At 34.7% G+C, this 17,162-nt stretch overlaps 3 protein-coding genes across 5 annotated transcripts in view; 2 read left to right on the forward strand and 1 right to left on the reverse strand.

Annotated features, from left to right (window-relative positions):
* The first annotated feature begins 8 nt into the window (after nucleotides 1–8).
* On the forward strand, nucleotides 9–3,705 carry LOC135691842 (cytochrome c oxidase assembly protein ctaG). Its single transcript, XM_065209825.2, has 5 exons — nucleotides 9–536; nucleotides 2,304–2,459; nucleotides 2,664–2,789; nucleotides 2,994–3,035; nucleotides 3,431–3,705. Exons 1-5 carry the CDS (start codon nucleotides 132–134, stop codon nucleotides 3,593–3,595), a joined length of 894 nt encoding a protein of 297 aa, XP_065065897.2. The 5' UTR covers nucleotides 9–131; the 3' UTR covers nucleotides 3,596–3,705.
* Nucleotides 386–17,162, reverse strand: part of LOC135691832 (centrosomal protein of 112 kDa) — a 31,603-nt gene continuing 14,826 nt past the window's right edge. The window contains exons 20-32 of one of the 3 annotated variants that reach the window (XM_065209809.2): nucleotides 15,955–16,090; nucleotides 15,457–15,564; nucleotides 15,067–15,168; nucleotides 14,569–14,649; nucleotides 14,268–14,312; nucleotides 13,661–13,759; nucleotides 12,687–12,773; nucleotides 11,844–11,906; nucleotides 8,353–8,405; nucleotides 6,463–6,559; nucleotides 5,734–5,823; nucleotides 5,191–5,256; nucleotides 386–4,929 (exon numbers count right to left, since the gene is read on the reverse strand). In XM_065209809.2, the coding sequence (XP_065065881.2) occupies nucleotides 4,798–4,929; nucleotides 5,191–5,256; nucleotides 5,734–5,823; nucleotides 6,463–6,559; nucleotides 8,353–8,405; nucleotides 11,844–11,906; nucleotides 12,687–12,773; nucleotides 13,661–13,759; nucleotides 14,268–14,312; nucleotides 14,569–14,649; nucleotides 15,067–15,168; nucleotides 15,457–15,564; nucleotides 15,955–16,090 (1,159 nt within the window). In that variant the 3' untranslated portion in view covers nucleotides 386–4,797. The other 2 variants (XM_065209811.2, XM_065209810.2) reach the window with 2 other exon arrangements.
* On the forward strand, nucleotides 7,411–11,114 carry LOC135691941 (uncharacterized). Its single transcript, XM_065209948.2, has 3 exons — nucleotides 7,411–9,205; nucleotides 9,948–10,005; nucleotides 10,176–11,114. Exons 1-3 carry the CDS (start codon nucleotides 9,084–9,086, stop codon nucleotides 11,112–11,114), a joined length of 1,119 nt encoding a protein of 372 aa, XP_065066020.1. The 5' UTR covers nucleotides 7,411–9,083.

The following is a 17,162-nucleotide window of genomic DNA, read 5'->3' on the forward strand; positions in this document are numbered from 1 at the left end:
CTGTGCAGCCACAACAACTTTTGTTTTCGGCATACGAGTTTTTTGAAAAGTGGGACAGGGTTTACTGCTGTTTTACTATGAAAGATTAAATTTCTATCAAGATTTGTCTATGTGACATTTATTTCGTTATCATGTTTTGCAATTGTGTTTTTAGAGCGGCGAAGACGAATCATTTGACACGATTCCTAAGTTCATTTCGTAGACCGAAGCTTGTGTTGACTTGGAATTTAGGTTATGCAACCCGGAATTTTTCGATACGTTCTCTCATCGTGTCACCAAGGATTAGTGCAAGCATATTAACAAATGGAGGCACTTTCCAACATACACTCAGAAACCGCCCTTTTAGTTTATTAAGGAAGCAATCGCTTGCTTTTCTACGACAAACAAGAAATTTTCAAGGGAGAAAAGCCAATCAAAGGTCAAAGCTAAACTTATCGGAAAAACACAGAACTGTTGCAATGTACACACTTTCCCTTGCCATTCTCGTTTGTGGTGGCTCGTATGCTGCAGTGCCATTGTACAGACTTTATTGCCAGGTACGATGTTCTAGAAATAGCTAGGTTAAAAATCTAACAACTTTTACGTTTACATCGTGTGTAACCAAATCCTAAACGAAGTGTAACACTTGTTGCCAAGATTTTGGGTGCAATGAGGCTCTTTTGTGCAATATCCACCAATCTACAAGGTCTTGGAATGGGCAACGTCTTGTTAGACATGAAGTCTTTATTCAAACTTCCATAATTACCTCTCATATATGGTATGCAAACCAGACTGTAAAGTATTTCTTCTGTGCAGGGAGCGCAAGAACAATAATTATGAAATTTGCAGGTAACCAACATTTTCCACAAAATTGTGCATGGAATTTGAAGTCAAGGCTTTTGAAGAGACCTTGTATTCTCTGTTTTTTCTTGTTATCAAAAGTCAGAAGTTCAAAAGGTTGAATATTTGCAGGGAATATGACCAGATAAGAAAAAAATTGTGCGCGGAATCTATGGCAGATTCTTAATAATGCATCGGCGGAATGATGGATAACAATTATTGCGCTGGGAACACGTTCAGACCCAGGGTGCATTCCATGTCCTTAGGCCCAAAGATCTTCGGCCTACACTCAGGCTTTTTCCACATTCAGCCTGCAAACCAATAAAACAAGTTTGGCATACATTTTTGTTAGTTTGCGTGTTAAATATGAATTGAAGCTGTGTACATGAAAAAGTTAACATGAAAACAATAAAATCAAGACTCGTACACCACAGTTTTCTCTATTAATCAGTCTTCTTGTCTGGGGTACAATATTTACAGTTTTATAACTGCTCATATTTTGGGCGTACTTAAAAAATGTTCTGGTGGACCTTCAGTGTACAGTTGACATGAAATGCACCCTGCACTCAGACCAAACTTTTTAGTCTGGTATGCAAACAGAAGTATTGCAAATTTGGGTGTGAATTTCAAATTTTATTGTTACTGACCTATTGCATGGAACTGCCATCCTTTGTTGAATGGCATTTCTGGCTGTGCGAAATTATATCTCCCAAGTCGATGTCTATGCTATCACCTCATTGAAAGCAGGGCTGGGCTACACTGGTGCAAATTCATCAATCTATCATTTGAACTTTTAGTAGGCATATAATTCCCAAATGTCTGGGTTATCCCGTAACAAAGAAACTTTTCATGTAAAAAAACAGAGTGAGGGTTGGAATATGAGGAAAGAACAAACAACACTCCTTTCTCTAGTATATAGAAACTAAATTGACTGGAGGACTGGAGACTCCTTTGAATTGCACTTCAACTTGCAGACCTGCTACAAGAAAAATGCGATGTAACTTGCCACAAGAAACGACCAAAACTTGGAAACAATAGCAAGCTTGGGTGAACAAATTAAAGGAGAAATACCCCTTGTTAAAATAACTCATTTAATTTCATTTAATCATCATTACAATAGAGGCCTAATATAAAGGAGACCAAAGCTATATAGCACACAATGAAAGATAAAAAAATCAAATTATATATAGTCAAAAGCATAGGAGGAAGACCAATTTCTGCCAACCTTAATGTAAGATCCCCCTTAACTTAATTTTAAAGCCATAGACACACTGCATAAACAACAACAGTTTGGAATTTTTTCAACTAAAAAAAAGAATTGTGTTGTTTTGTTTGATTCTGCCATTAAATCTGGATTGTTTTCCAGCCAAACTGTTTTTAATATATAATTTGGCAATAATGGTTTGGCCAAATTCCAAAAACTTAGATCTGGTATCCCCCTCTCCCGTCATTTGAATTTATATATGGTTTTGGAAATATTTTAGGCATCGGGATATGGCGGTACAGTACAAGTTACAGAGGTTGGAGAAAAGCTTGAAAAAATGGAGAAGCAAAGATTTAGGCAGCTTACAGTAAAGTTTAATGCTGACAAAAGTGCAACAATGCAATGGGAATTCAAACCACAGCAGTCAGAAATAAAAGTAGGCTAACACAATGCAAAAAAATTTTTCAAATCAATTTTTTGAGATGTTACTACAAGTCAATAATGATAGATTATAAGTCTTACTCTTAACATAATTTAAAATTTTGTTTTGTGTTTTGCCTTCAAATTGATGATAAATCAACTTCATTAACTGATAGTTGAAAACAAAAACATATGTCATATAAAAGCGATCTTTTTGCAGATATTTCCAGGAGAAACTGCTTTAGCTTTTTATACTGCAAAGAACCCAACAGACCAACCAATAACTGGTGTATCAACATATAATGTTATACCATTTGAAGCTGGACAGTATTTTAATAAAATACAGGTATGGTCATGGCATTTTAATTTTTTTTGTTTTTCATAAAAATATAGCAAGAAGTATTGAAAGCAATGGTATTACTCTTTTTTACTTTTATTTATAAAAATTTTAATTATATAAACCTTCCAGTGCCCTTAACCCTTAACTGACAGACAAATTCTTAATTTGTTATTGCGCTAGTTTATAAATTCATTTTACAATATTTTTTAGTGTTTCTGCTTTGAAGAACAGAGGCTGAACCCAGGAGAAGAAGTAGGTTTTGGCAAAAAGGATTTGGATAACGATTCTACAATTTATTAAAATAAAATTATTTTCTAATATAACTTAGCATGTGATTTCGCTAATCTTTAGACTGAAGGTAACTCCTTTTCATTGAGTTATGTAAAGATTATAGTGTTACTTCTGGGCCTTTTCATAAGTAAATTTTCACAAGAAGGATGATTTGCCTTCGTTATAAAACTTAAAGTGGTATCCCCCTTCATCTAAATGAAGAAAATTAATAAAGCTATGAAGGGCCTCATAAAAATTTTACAAACCAAAGACTTCCTAATATCTGGGTTTCTTAAAATGAGAATTTCCTTAGTTGAGAATGTCCTACAAATTCTTCCTCAGCTTCATCTCACTTAAATCGGCAAATTACCTTGTAGGTTGACATGCCTGTATTTTTCTACATTGATCCTGAATTTGTTGAAGATCCAAGTTTGAGGAAAGTCACAGAGCTCACCTTGTCATACACATTCTTTGAAGCAAAAGATGGCAGTTGGCCGGACATGAACATTCCTCCCTCACAAAAAGGAAATTCTGCAAAATAATAGTTTTATATTTTTCAGTAAATATTGATGTATTTTAAAGACATGATGATATTAAGTTGAAATCATTTTTTTGATAAAATGGTTGAAATCATTTAAGAAGAGACTCAAAAGTCTTGCTTTCTTATTTCATTTTATTGGCAAAAAAGCAAATTTGAGTTATCTTAATGCATGATTTCAGCATGACTAAAGGAGTCTATGAATGCTCATCTAAATAGCCTTGAAGAGAATATAATGGAAATTTGACTTTTCAGCTAGAAACATTGATTCTACTAGGTATTATCACCATGCTTTAGATTTGAAATACTACAGGTAGTTTAGAAAGAGGAAGATAATAGTCTCAAAAACCCAAGCTTCAAAATAGTCTTCATTCCACTATCATATGGCTACAACACCTGTAAAGGCAACAATCTTTGTTGTTCTAGTTTATCAATAAATGCCAAAACTTTGCCTTGTGAGTTAGCTGACCCTCGCTTTGTTAACTTTTGGCTCAAAACCTAAAAATGAAGTACCAACCTGTTTTCTACTTCTTAGATCTTGATATCATGATGACTGGATATCCATATTGCTCTGATTTGTTGTTTGCATCACTTGTGCTCTTTTTGCTGTTCAGCTATACATTTTTTTGGAGACCCCAGCTCTAAAGGAGACTTGAAATCTTCTATATTTGAACTTGAATATAGCTTTTTAAGGGTTCCTTCTCTATTTCTACTAGATTTTTAAGAACTGAAGGCTCTGCTTATTTTCAGGTCATTAGACATATGTCAGAAAAACTTTTTGTTTCTCAGATACATCATATCAGATTTTGTTTCAAAAGCCAATTGAAAAGAAAGATTGGAAAGAAAGTATAAGAAGATAGCCTTTATAACTTTCCCAACAATTTTCAGCAACTTTACTTACCAATTTCAATGCCATGGAATTCTTGTCAACTTGGAGCGTGCTTGTCTTGTTTTATGACTTAATTAAAGCATAAATATGACAAAAACTAATGCTAGATTTTTTCTTTCCACCAAATATTCATCTTTCAAAATATATAATACATTATTTCAGGTTTGCAAACATACTGTAAATATGCATTTAAATATAAATTTAAAAAACTAGATCTGATTATCATCAAAACTATGTAACAGATATATTCCTGATTGTTTTGAGCAAGGGAGGGTTCATTTACAACAGAAACTTTGTCTATTTTAGTTGAAATCATATCATGTTTTTGCCTCATCGTCCAAGGGGTAAGCCAGTCCATCTCTGTTTTCCAGCTCTTCTTGGAGAAGTGTTGCACGTGACTGCATCAATGAGATCTGCTCACGCAAAGCATTAATTGTTTCTTCAAGTTCCTAAAAACAAAGTCAGCGAAAAGGCACAATATGAATAAAACTGTAAATTTAGTAGTTAAAAATTTCTTAGAGTTAACGGTTACAAACACTACTTAATGCTCTGAGTTGTAAATTAGCTCACTAGATATAAGTATTTGATAAAAGAAAAAAATCAAAAATCCTAAAGATAAAAAATCTTTTTGAAATACATTAATTTAAACTATTTACCAAGCATTCACTAGATATTTTTCACATTTTTTCTACTGGCAACAAACCACTTACCATACGGGCTGATCCTGGAAGCAAACCACGCATCTTTTCTTCATAATCTAGTTTTAGCTGAGTCATCTGAAAAAATCAAAGTTATCTTCAAGAAATCACAATAAATCATAGAACCAGCAAAATTCGAGGACAGAAGGGAGTCAAAAACCAGCCTAGATTTAACATATACCGAAAACCTTGTTCAACAAATATCTACCGAAAAAAATGCTACAAAATATTCCCAAATGTGTAACAAGGAGCGCTTCTGAAAACTTCCCATTACTGACTTGTTGTTAGGTTTTACTATATCCATTTCCTTTTCTCGCTTCACTGTTTTGTAGTTTGCACTGAAAATTGTAAAGTAGTTGATCTTTTCAAGTTTTCATCAATACTTGATCAACACAATAGGACCAACAGTAATTCTTGCACATGAATGCAAGAAGCTTAATCAACTCATCATATCCCAATGTACAAATCTACGCAATGCCTTGTTTAAATTCGCACAAATTCATACAAATTTAAGTATATGAAAAAGTCAAAGGTTTTCAGAAGGGAGAGACATACACTTTCTTGAGATTTAAGCTCCAGTTTTTGACATTTTTTTTCGTAATGTCTTGACCTTGATCGGTGCAAATCAACTTCTTGAGTCAAATTCTGAAAAATCAAAAAGAATTTAAGATAATACTAGAGGATGTCATGAAAATTTAAAACTCCTTAATCGGTTTTTTATGAATGTGACGTTTGGAATGTGAAGTATTATGTCCTAAGGCATAAAACAATTTTCATTGTGCCTCTCAATGAATGTATTAAGACTCAGGGGATTAATGAAAAGGAAGAATCATTGATGTTAAGGAAACAAAAAGAGACTCCTTTGCTGCTGTCCTTCATTTCTCTACATTATGGCTTGCTGAGCGTTGATCATTATGTTCAGTTCAATGCATGTGTATACACAAACTAGATGTGATGCAAATTACTGTTTATAGGCCTGTCAAAACGTTTATACTGTTGGCTGAGTGCCAACAATCATTAAACTTGGAGCTTGAGACATCAAGGCTCATACTAGATGTGCTTTGGTGTATTACTGTATAAAACCTGACGGCTTTAAGTTGAATTTAATTTTATGAAATATCTTGTCTGCTGGAAAGAAATTTTGCAACAAATATATTAAGCAGTTGCTTTGAGGCATCCGTTATTGGCAGGTGTCTCCCTTAGTATGCTGGTACAAAAGGATCAATATTGTTTTGTTCTTGGATATTCGCATCGATCCACGTGTCTAAGAAATAATATATTCACCTTAAGAACATTGCTGTGATGCTTTTTGATTTCATCCTTTTCCTGTTCGTAATTCTCGGTAAGGTCAAGTATCCTAACCTGCGAGTTACTTTGCTCCCTGAAACGGAAAAATCATAAAAGATTTTATTGGCTCTAAAAACCAGGTATAACAGGCACCGCGGAGCGTTGAGAGTGGGGGGGGGGGGTCTAAAAAAAGTGGGGGGAGGTCTAAAACCGTATAAAGATAGGCTTTACTGGTAGTTTTTAACTTAATACTTGGGATTTTTTGCAAAAAGTGGCTAAAGCCCACCAGGACACCCTGCCCCACGGTGCCTGTATAATCGGATAAACTTCTGCAATAGGCGATACTCTCACATGAACAATTTCAGATCGGTCTCAAACCCAGATCGGCTTGAAATTTGATGGTGCGTGCTAATTTAACTCCTGCTCACATGAATATTCCCAAACCGGCTTGAAAAAGCCACAGGCTTTTGCACATCCGCATTTATTACGAACTCAGACCAAAACAAACATGGCACAAAAAAATTTAAAATTTCATATCAGTCTTGAAGTCGATTCGATTGTTTTAGTTTTCGCTTTGCAACTTCATTTTGCTTCCTCAACTGATGTCTCAAGTAATCAATCTTCATCAGGAAATCGCTCTTGCTAATGAAGAAAAAAGTCGTGCTTTGTGCAGATACTGGCAGTAGTAAAATCAATGGTCAAGTGGCGCTAAACATGCATCCCAGGATTCGACTTTGCATATCCCAGAGGGCAATTTATCTTTCTCCACGATTTTCAATTCGCCCCGATTGTAAAAAAATTTCTGCACGCATGCGGATTTCAAGTCGACCTGAAATTTCAGACCAACCTGAACAACCGAAACGAATTCAGGTCGACCTGAGTTTCATTTCGCCCTTTCTTGTGTGAGCACAAGGGCTCAGACCGCAGACTGAAATGAATTTCAGGTCGATCTGAGTTTCATTTCGCCCTTTCTTGTGTGAGCACAAAGGCTCAGACCGCAGACTGAAATGAATTTCAAGTCGATCTGAGTTTCAGACCGACCTGAAGATTCTGATGTTAGGGGCGCCTAATATAGATATTTTGGGTCCAAAAGAGGGACAAGATAAGCGAACTTTGAGAAAATTCAAATTGAAAAACGGCACGAAAAAGGAGAGCTGCTAATGTGCATACTTAAAATAGATATTCTTCCGACACTGAGCAAACACGTCACTAAATGACAACAGGATGAGCTTAACATGGGTGTCCATTTACTTCTTATGAAAGTTTCGGAGCACAAATACGAAAAATCTACAACACTGTTCTTAGCCCTAAGAGCTAACAAGCTTTTATCAATATGAAATTTGACATCCTATTTATTGAAACATCCAGTAGAAAGTAAAATGCTGTGGAGAATAAACAGCGAGGGAGCTGAGTACCCTCGACCCTATCTACAACACTGTTCTTAGCCCTAAGAGCTAACAAGCTTTTATCAATATAAAATGTGATTCCTTTGAGGATATTTTCAGTCCTATATGTAATAGGATACGCTATAGTACCAAAATTTTTGAGGAAAATTTGGTGGAATGCAAACGTATAACAAAAATACACGGGGATATTATTCAAAGGCCAAATGGCATTTCAAGTACGGTAACACATATTCCTAGACCAAAAATAAGGGGTAAATTCAGGTACAAATATACCAAGGGAGCGAAATTGGATGGACCAGAGAACCAGACCTGTTTATTTTGGAAATTGTTTATTAGGAGAAGATTCCAGTAAAAAGCAATTCAGTTACAAATTCATGGACAAGAAAATGGAGATTTCAATGATTCTAGAACACCATAGCAAAAACGGAGTTATGATGTTCAATCCTGATAATTTGGCAAATTTTGATGAATCGGAACATACCTTGATAATTTTTCATTAGATTCCATAACCTGACTCTGCAATTCAGTGATAATCTATGAGAAAAGGGTCGAAGACTTAATTACGTCCATATGCATCGTGAGCTGTTAATTCATCAACTTTTTAATACGCAAATATACACACACATTGATAATATCTACACTGAAACATACATAAATATACACAAATAAAAATATATACAAACACAAATAGTGTACTTGAAATAAACTCAAAGAAAGAAAAGGTATAATATGAACTTGTCATTTTTATCAAAAATTTAAAGTCTGCTAGAAAATGCAGAAACTTCGATGTTCACAAGGAGAAAAATTGCCTGAATAAGGATCGTGATTACGATATTTTGTGTCCGCACGACCGAAAAAAACATTTGGATTAATTTGTTCCTAACTTTTGACGAATTTTGACGAGGCTCGGGTTATTATAATATTGTTCTTATAAAACAGAGCATACATCAAACGATCCGGAATATGCTGTGTATAAAGACCGCAAAATTAGCGACAGGCCTTTTGAATAAAGGCACGGACGGCATCGAATGGTCCATTCCAATAGTCAATCAAGGCAGATCGATATTTCGATGGCCGTCTAATGAATCGAACTGCACAATGGAATCCAATCTTATTCAATCGATTGAGAAAATGTTCAAAAAAGAATGCACAAAATTCTCACTTAGATTATTTAAATAAACAAAGATTGGTTGATACATTGCTATTAAAGAAATGGGAGGTCCAGAAAGGCAATGCAGTGACGATGATACAGCGACGTTGCGGCTCAAGAGAGAATTAGAGAGAAAAAGCGAAGCACTAGTCAAGGCAGAGCGGGCAAAGACGCTGCTCAGGAGGTATGACGGCCTTAAAAAAATTATGCGAAATCGAAGGCACACTTTCAAGATGCTGCTTTAGTTATTAGAGTATAATCTTTTCATAACTTTTAACAACTATAGGAGACCAAAATTACCGAAAGCACTTCACGATAATTCAAAGCTTAGTTCGTCTATGCAGATATTGCGATAATTATTTTAGCAGTGTTGGAGTCTTTCTACATAAATGAAGTATCGTTCCTTGTGAAGTGAAACACTTAGTGATACAAAACATGAATCACTTCCAATGTGAATTTTACAGAGGATTTAATTATAACCAGAGCAACAAACGTTTCAAACGCTCTCACATATCAAGCCACATTCGAATATTTCTTTTGAGGAAAATATTCTTGCTAAAGTGAGAAATGGTAGGAAAATACATGATTAACTGGGCATTCAGTCACTGTCTCCGGGGGCAATTCTTGTCATGAAGAACAAAGACTAGGTACTTATCAAAATTTGCGCAGCTCCTTTCATTTATTTACCAAAATTTGCTGCAGCTTCAGACCCTCCTCTATTTAACAAGATATTGTCAAAAATGCTTATGATTATGCACTTTGTTCAAAATTTCAGGACCGTCACTATTTATCTAGATATTTTTGCTTCTGCAGACTACTGAATACATCAACAAACGTTTTTAGATGATTCTTCCGGTTATTTGCTCGAAATAATCGATCGGCATTGTGAAATCGTATTTCAAAATATTGTTTTTTTTTCATTTCAGAAAAGTCGACGAACTTGCTAAGAAGAATAGTTGCCTTAGAGATGAGTTCCAGGCCACGGTAAACTTCATGTAACAATTTTACTAAAGTGTTCCTTTTTAAAATAATACTTATCACACCATAGAGATGCAGGCAAAAATTATCAGGATATTTACCTGGGATCCAAATAGTTGATATTTTATAGTTGATATGAATTTATGAATACGCTCAAAGTATTGTATCCTTTTTAGTTCGATGGGTTGATCGCAGAAAAAAATCGACTGTCGACAAAGATTGAGGAACAGAAGGAAACAATAAACGGACTTATGAAGTTCGAGCCACTGAAAATCAAGAAAGTGCTTAAATATGTAAAATATTTTATGGAGGCTGAAGAAGATAAGACTCTGGATATTAAGAAAATGGTCGAGGAAAGTGAATTGTTCAGAAGGCAATTTGCTGAGAAAGGCAAAGCGTTGATCAACGAGTCATTCAGCCCGGCAAAGGGCGTAGACAGTGCTAGCAGTGGTACAAAAGATAAAACCAGCGATGGATCCAAGGTCGTTTGTGCTTTTCAGATATTGCTGGAGCGATATATAGAACAGAATGAAAGAAAAGACAGGCTAATGACTGCTTTCAAGGCAGAGGCTGATGAAATACCTTACAAAGACTTGGAACTTTGGAACTTGAAGTATCAGCTAAGGGAAACTGAGGCAGACTTAGCCAAGGAAATGACCAGTACTTCATGTATGAAGTCTTTTTTTGACACGGAAGTTTATAATCAAAAGAAAGAACTCAATAAAGTTCAAAATTGGAGAGAAACTCAAAGAAAATGTATGAATCTTTTACAGATGGAATTAGAGGTTCTAATAAAAAAGGAACCAGTCTATAGACATAGGCTCGAGACCAGAGGAAATATCCATAGGCTGCGACAAAGGATGAGCTATATTGCTGAGGATAAAAACATGCAGGTTGATGGTGACTTGCAAGATATTATAGAAAAGACAATACATCTGATAGACCTGTATGTCACAGCTAGCCAAATAAATAAGAGATTAGTAGCACGAGTCAGAAGACTAGAAAACTATTGCACTCTTGGAAGAGACGAGGAGATCCCTTCTCCATCCAAAGAAACACAAGGAAAGACAAAAAGCTTTTTTGATCGGTTTAGAAGAAAGAAGATTAAGGAATAAAGAGACTGGAAAATTATATCATCATTTGTAAACATTATAACATACATTTTATCTTTAAATGTGAAAATTGCAAATGTAGAAATATCATGTTATAAGATCTTTAAAAGAATTCATTAAATCTCCAATATTTAATGTTGTTTTCTAGCTATTGCATGTCAGACAAGGAATTTAAATTTCAAGAAAACAAGATGGCAAATCAGAGCGAATGTTAGGATAAAAATTGTAAAAATTGTCAAGGGCTCCTTGATTAATTGTAAAAAATGACTTAATTCAGCTTCACATCAATGGAATTTGTCAAAGAGAAGTCCTTCAAATGCATTAAAATAAGAGAAAAATTTGAGTTTAAATCGCGGATTTTCATGGACGGATGACTGACTTTATGAGAGATATTTATCTTCAGTTACAGAAGTTAGGTGGGAATCGAAAATGACAACCAAAGAGCGAACGGTAGCGTATATAATACATATCAGTTACACTACAAGAAATAACTTTGACAGGTGCAAAAATGGTATCATCGAACAAACTGAAAAATTTGTCTGCCCTTTTCCTGATTCGGATTGACTGACACAAAATTTCCTAAAAATTTTCAGGTTTGCCTGGTTTTCCAAGTTTTACAGCTCTGTGCGAGCCTGTTTTGCATAAATCCATTTCTAATAGAATTGAATAAACAGACACTAAAAATGAATTGCAATATAAAAAGTAATATTGCTGTAATCACGGAGTATATACCTGCTGATTCCTTTCTGAACTCAAAGCATATTCACTTTCTATTTGCTTCAGTTTTTCGTTGGTCTGATATCAAAGAAAAAAATTAGAACGTGTAGCAAAACTATGCAACGGTGAAAACTTCAAGAGCTATCATTACTTCACCAAAAGTAAAAAACTGTGGATAAAAAAAATTTAATTATTAATCAAAAAAGTGAAATATCCTTTCGTGAGCGAGCATGTTTCTCGGTGCTCCTATAGTGAAGTCTGGGTTTAAATTTTTTTTTCCAAAATGAAAAATCGGCTTACAGAAACGTGAGTGTTGCTTGCCGATCGTAGGCTGCTTTTAAAATCGGTCATCAAATGTCTTATCATATTTTATCAATGCTTTATCGATTGTAAATCCAATATTTTGACCTTTTGTCGATATGCAAAGTGATTTACGACAATAGTCCTACACCGTAAAACAAAATGATCATAAAATTATAGACATGTTGGTAAAAGTTATAACATTAAGCATCAAAATCAAACCAGCCAGTTAGAAAAATCCTGTTGTACACCCAAAGGCTTGTACAGGTCTGTCTACACAGCATCAAACATTATATAACATACAGGTAAAAATGAGTCTTTATTAAATTTGAAACTTGACTCAGGATTTGCCTTCAAAGTTAGATGAGAATATGCGCCATGAAACTGAACGAAAATGGGCAAGAAAATAAAATGACCTGGCTGAGAAATTGTCCCATGCACTTCAACGATACACGGTCGATAATTCAATGATGGCAAAGAACTGCGATTTTCAAGTTCTTCTTAAACCATGTATTTTTCAACTTTAAAAGCTTGTTACTGTAAAACAAATCTCATTACCTCTCCGAGCATTTTCTCCATGACAGATGAGTGCTCTTTCTGCAAACTTAGCTTTTGCTGTTCCAGTTGAGAACGAAATTTAGCTTGCTGAAACAAAGCATTACTGTCACTTGAAGGACTCCAACCAGCAAAATCTTTTCTACTTAACATGGCAACCAGGTAAAATATTGAATATAGCCAAATTCAACAGTTTTCTTGAATTAAGTACCAAACACTTGGATTTTCAATACGAGTACGCAATGAATGCAAATTATACAGAGGTACTCACTTAGGCCGAGGAACCAATAAAAATATACAAATCTAAATCATTAATAACCAACAATGGATTACCTTGAGTCAATAATTAATTGCACCACAATAAGGTTTATCACATCTATACTTGATAATATTGTAAATCAACAATAATAATAATATTATGATCAATAATATTTGCCTTTTCAATGACAAATATTTCTTGGTACTTTTTTAAAATATAAAATGAAAAATAACCCTCTTTACAGAAAAAAAATATGAATGACAAAAGTCACGTGCGCAATTCAGGTTTGATACCATTGCAGCTGTCCCCTTCTGAGAATTTTTTATATATTTATTCCTGTTTCACTGAAATAGATGTTGTCCTTGATGTTTAGATACAACAAAGATTTTCGATTTTGTCTGTAAATTGAAACTTTTTTCAAAATTCTGCATTTCATGAATTCAAAAAGTACTTGAGCAAGTTGCTTACCCCCAAAGAAATGTATTTTTCCCAAAGTGAAAACCCAAAAAATCACCTGCGTATCCCTATTCGAAATTTACCACTTTCCCCCTTTGGTTCACTCTCTCAAGGTATTTCAGAACTTCATCAATGAAATTCAATCTGCATTTTGCTACCTAAGCTATGGTTTCTTTAAGTTTATTTTTGAACATTTAGTGAATGCACACCATGATGGTAGCCTGCATTGATTTCCTGGAAACAAAGGAAAGTATATGCTCACCAGCGATTCCTCTTGGCGGATAAAGCTTTGTCGCTCTTCGTCTCTCAGCATTCCCAGCTCAACCAATTGCTGCTTGCGTAGTGAGTTAGCTTGAATCACCTGGCAAAAAGCACAGTCTACGATCTCAGGCAAAAATGGTTGAGATTTTCAAAAAACCCTTACAACTTTTCAAAAGTTTTAGAAAAAATCCCCCTGTCCCACATTTGAACGTTGAAGTTGCTGCTTTTGCTCTTAGATGTTGGGACTCGAAATCTGATTTGGGGGGATGGGGAGTAAAATTTCAAATCAGTGATTTTGAAAAAAATTATTACATCTCAGTAATTTTATCTACGATTTTAGTGCATCATGTACTTATGATCCAAGCCAGTATGAAAAGGAACTAAAAAACTAATTCAAATTGCAATATATCTTAATTGGCAAACGATTCTTATCGAAAATTTCACAAGAGACCAGTGAAGTGAAAAATAGTTAGAACAACACGATAGACTGACATCTAATAAATTGAAAACATCTAAGAAATCTGAATAAAGAAGGTAACTAGTTAGGGCCAGATCTGCATCTTTGTTGCCTCCGGGATGAAACAAACGAACCAACGACGTATTCTCACCTCTTCTCTTAGTTCTTTGATTGTCTCTTCACTTTCAGTGAATTTCTATAAAATCCATTATTAGCAATTCAAACTATCAGATTACCTAAACATTTTCCAATATTAACCATTTTAACAACATACTTTCATTACTTAGAGACCTTTCCTTCCATCAGTGACGAGATCAATAACTTCAACGCAGAGATTTTCTGTGACTTCTTAAAAATATTTTGGCTCACATGAAAAATAGCTTGCATGTAGTCAAACACTTTCATACTATCATGAATGAGTATTTGTACCTCAAAAAGAGTCGATCACACACCTTGATGTTACGCTCTTTTTCTCTGAGAAGGCTTTCTTCCAAATCTTTAATTCTGCCATTCAGCCTTGATTTGGCTTCCTCCTTCGATTGCATTGAAGAGCAAACGATATCAATAAACCGGTTATATAAGTATTGTATCCAGCAAAATAATACTTATGGATTAACGTTGTCTACTCTGCTCAAATTGAGACATACATTCTACACACATCAAAAGAGAAACACCTATACTTTTGAAAGAAACAGCCTCTAGTAGTATCAAAGTTTCTCTATCGAAATTCCTATATATATGAAAGGGAAAATGTTATTTGCTAGCCATCTGTCACAATTTTTATCAAACACTAGTAAAGACGGAATGATACAAAAATTCCTGAGAGTCTATTTTGATATACCTGAAAGTCTATCATTAGCATAAAGTATCGTAATAAAAGGCCACCTAAAACAAACGTAAACCATTTAAAAATAATCTAACTGGGTCTTGATTCTCAAATAAATACTTACAATCTCCTGTTTGTATTCCAGTTCGTGTTTTTGGAGCTCGGTTTCAGCCTCTCCCAGCACTCTCTCTTTTTCTTCTTCGTGCCTCTGTTTCATCTCAGAGAGCTAGAATGGCAATATGCCGACGTGACTAGAATTCATCCATTTTTGCACAAAACAACAAATTCCTGTGATTTTGGCTTTCTATCTTCCAAAAACAAATCCCACTTTTTATTTCATAAGTATTTATTTTCTATATTCAACTACATAAACATGGCAAGTCAAGGCATCATAGCATTTATATAGGCAAGGAGCAAGAATTAACGTCATACCTCAAATATTAAAAAAGCGAAGATTCAGTTCAAGAGTCGAGAGAGACTTTATGAAAAAGGCTTGGACAACTACAGGACTTACTTGTTTCTCGTGCTTTGCTTTTAACAAATCAGTCTCCTCTTTGTATTTAGCTTTTAATGCATTGTTTTCGAGAAGAGCTCTCTCCAGATTGCTTTCAACTTGATTGATCTATAGTGAATTGGATATAATGAATTACTACTATCTACGAATTATATTTAGTGCTTGCTTTTAATCTCTTTTCATAAGAAACATCTATAACAGATAACAATTCCATTCATGAAGTTTAGATACATTAAATTGGAAATAAGAATTTTCATGACCACAATCCATTTTTGAATCCTCCTGCAATACATGCGCAATTTTTTGTTAAGTCGTCTACTTGATGTGGGCATGGCCCAAAAAAATACCGAGCTTTTCTTTAAGGAAAAAACAGTGGCTTTGAAAAAAGCAAGCACTTTGAGTCATAAATAAGCTTTTCGCTGACACTCTTCAAAGAAAAAACGTCAGAACATAGATAAAAAACTCTACGTTGTGAAAAATATTCAAAGAAGTTTGAACCTGTTGCTTCATCTGTAGGAACGTTTTTCTCGAATTCTCTTCAGCTTGGTTTTTGAAATTTTCAATTGCATTCTGGGATTGCAATTGTTGATCAGCCAGCTGGGCTTCAAGCTGCACGACCTTGCAGCCCTTGTCTCTGTGGTATACAAAGAAGGAACATACTTAAAGACTTTCTAAAGGAGAACAAAATGCAGAAACAGACAAACAAATGGGACATTCTGTGGCAAGTGTAACCAAAAAACGTCTCAGATGTACTTGTGCAACTTAGTCCGGTTACTTTTACAGGTCGCATCCACACATTATCAAAAGGGGAATCACAAGCAGCAAGCATGTCTTTACAAACAGATTACAGATGAAATAATTTTCTGAAAAAAAATCCTCTCTAACTGCAATAAACATGACAGTTGTTATGAAATCAAACTACCGCTTGCATGCATTGCATGAAGACTTACATTGACTTTTATTCTTTCAAGATGATACTCATCAGTATTCTGAGACTGATTGTGATAAAACCCATGCCCACCCCATCTTTAAATTTTATGAGGTATTTATCGTGAATTATGATGAAAAAAAAATTTCATTAAAATTTGCCTTGACATTTGGGCGTAGTTAGCCATTAAAAAATAACATTGTACTTCAGCTCTTGAGCCTTTGAAACTAGAATAAATTTCACTGGAAATTTGTTTTCAGCTTGACAAGAGCTTTCACTTGACACCAATTCTATCCTCACTAAGCTCTTGGGTTGAGTGTGAAGGAAGATATCAATTTTAGATGTGGCACAAGTAATGACCGGTTGTGACAAAATTCAAAAGTTTGACCGGTCGTAATTTCAAAACCACTCAAGCTAGGAAGCTGAAATTTTCACAGCAGATGTATCTTAGCACCAGAAAACTTTGTACAAAATTTGAGCAAAATCAAAGGGGTTGTCCCAAAAAAGATAGAAATTATACCTGCTATTTTACTGCTAAACTACCTTAATTTACTTGGAGATGTTTCGTTTAGAAATTATGCAGATGGCACAATGTAAAACAATAAGAAAGCAAATTAGCTTGAATAACACACAATTGGCAAAAAAGTTAAATCGGAACCTGGCCTGTTTCTAAATCATTTAAAAAGTTCTTAGCAAGCTCAATAACAGAAACTTGAATGATATCGAGTGGTATTCCTTAAAAAGCACAGCCCCGTCCCTTCCTTTACCTGCAACAAAT

The sequence above is a fragment of the Rhopilema esculentum genome, chromosome 13, assembly GCF_057945365.1.
Source record: "Rhopilema esculentum isolate cy_ngs chromosome 13, ASM5794536v1, whole genome shotgun sequence".
Lineage (NCBI taxonomy): Eukaryota > Metazoa > Cnidaria > Scyphozoa > Rhizostomeae > Rhizostomatidae > Rhopilema > Rhopilema esculentum.

Bases quoted from the DNA above. Each gene is read 5' to 3' on its own strand.
- LOC135691842 (XM_065209825.2), top strand. From the start codon at position 132: ATGTTTTGCAATTGTGTTTTTAGAGCGGCGAAGACGAATCATTTGACA. The intron at 537-2,303 runs GTACGATGTTCT...GAAATATTTTAG, and splicing joins TGTACAGACTTTATTGCCAG to GCATCGGGATATGGCGGTAC. The intron at 2,460-2,663 runs GTAGGCTAACAC...ATCTTTTTGCAG, and splicing joins CACAGCAGTCAGAAATAAAA to ATATTTCCAGGAGAAACTGC.
- LOC135691941 (XM_065209948.2), top strand. From the start codon at position 9,084: ATGGGAGGTCCAGAAAGGCAATGCAGTGACGATGATACAGCGACGTTG. The intron at 9,206-9,947 runs GTATGACGGCCT...TTTTCATTTCAG, and splicing joins GCAAAGACGCTGCTCAGGAG to AAAAGTCGACGAACTTGCTA. The intron at 10,006-10,175 runs GTAAACTTCATG...TATCCTTTTTAG, and splicing joins GAGATGAGTTCCAGGCCACG to TTCGATGGGTTGATCGCAGA.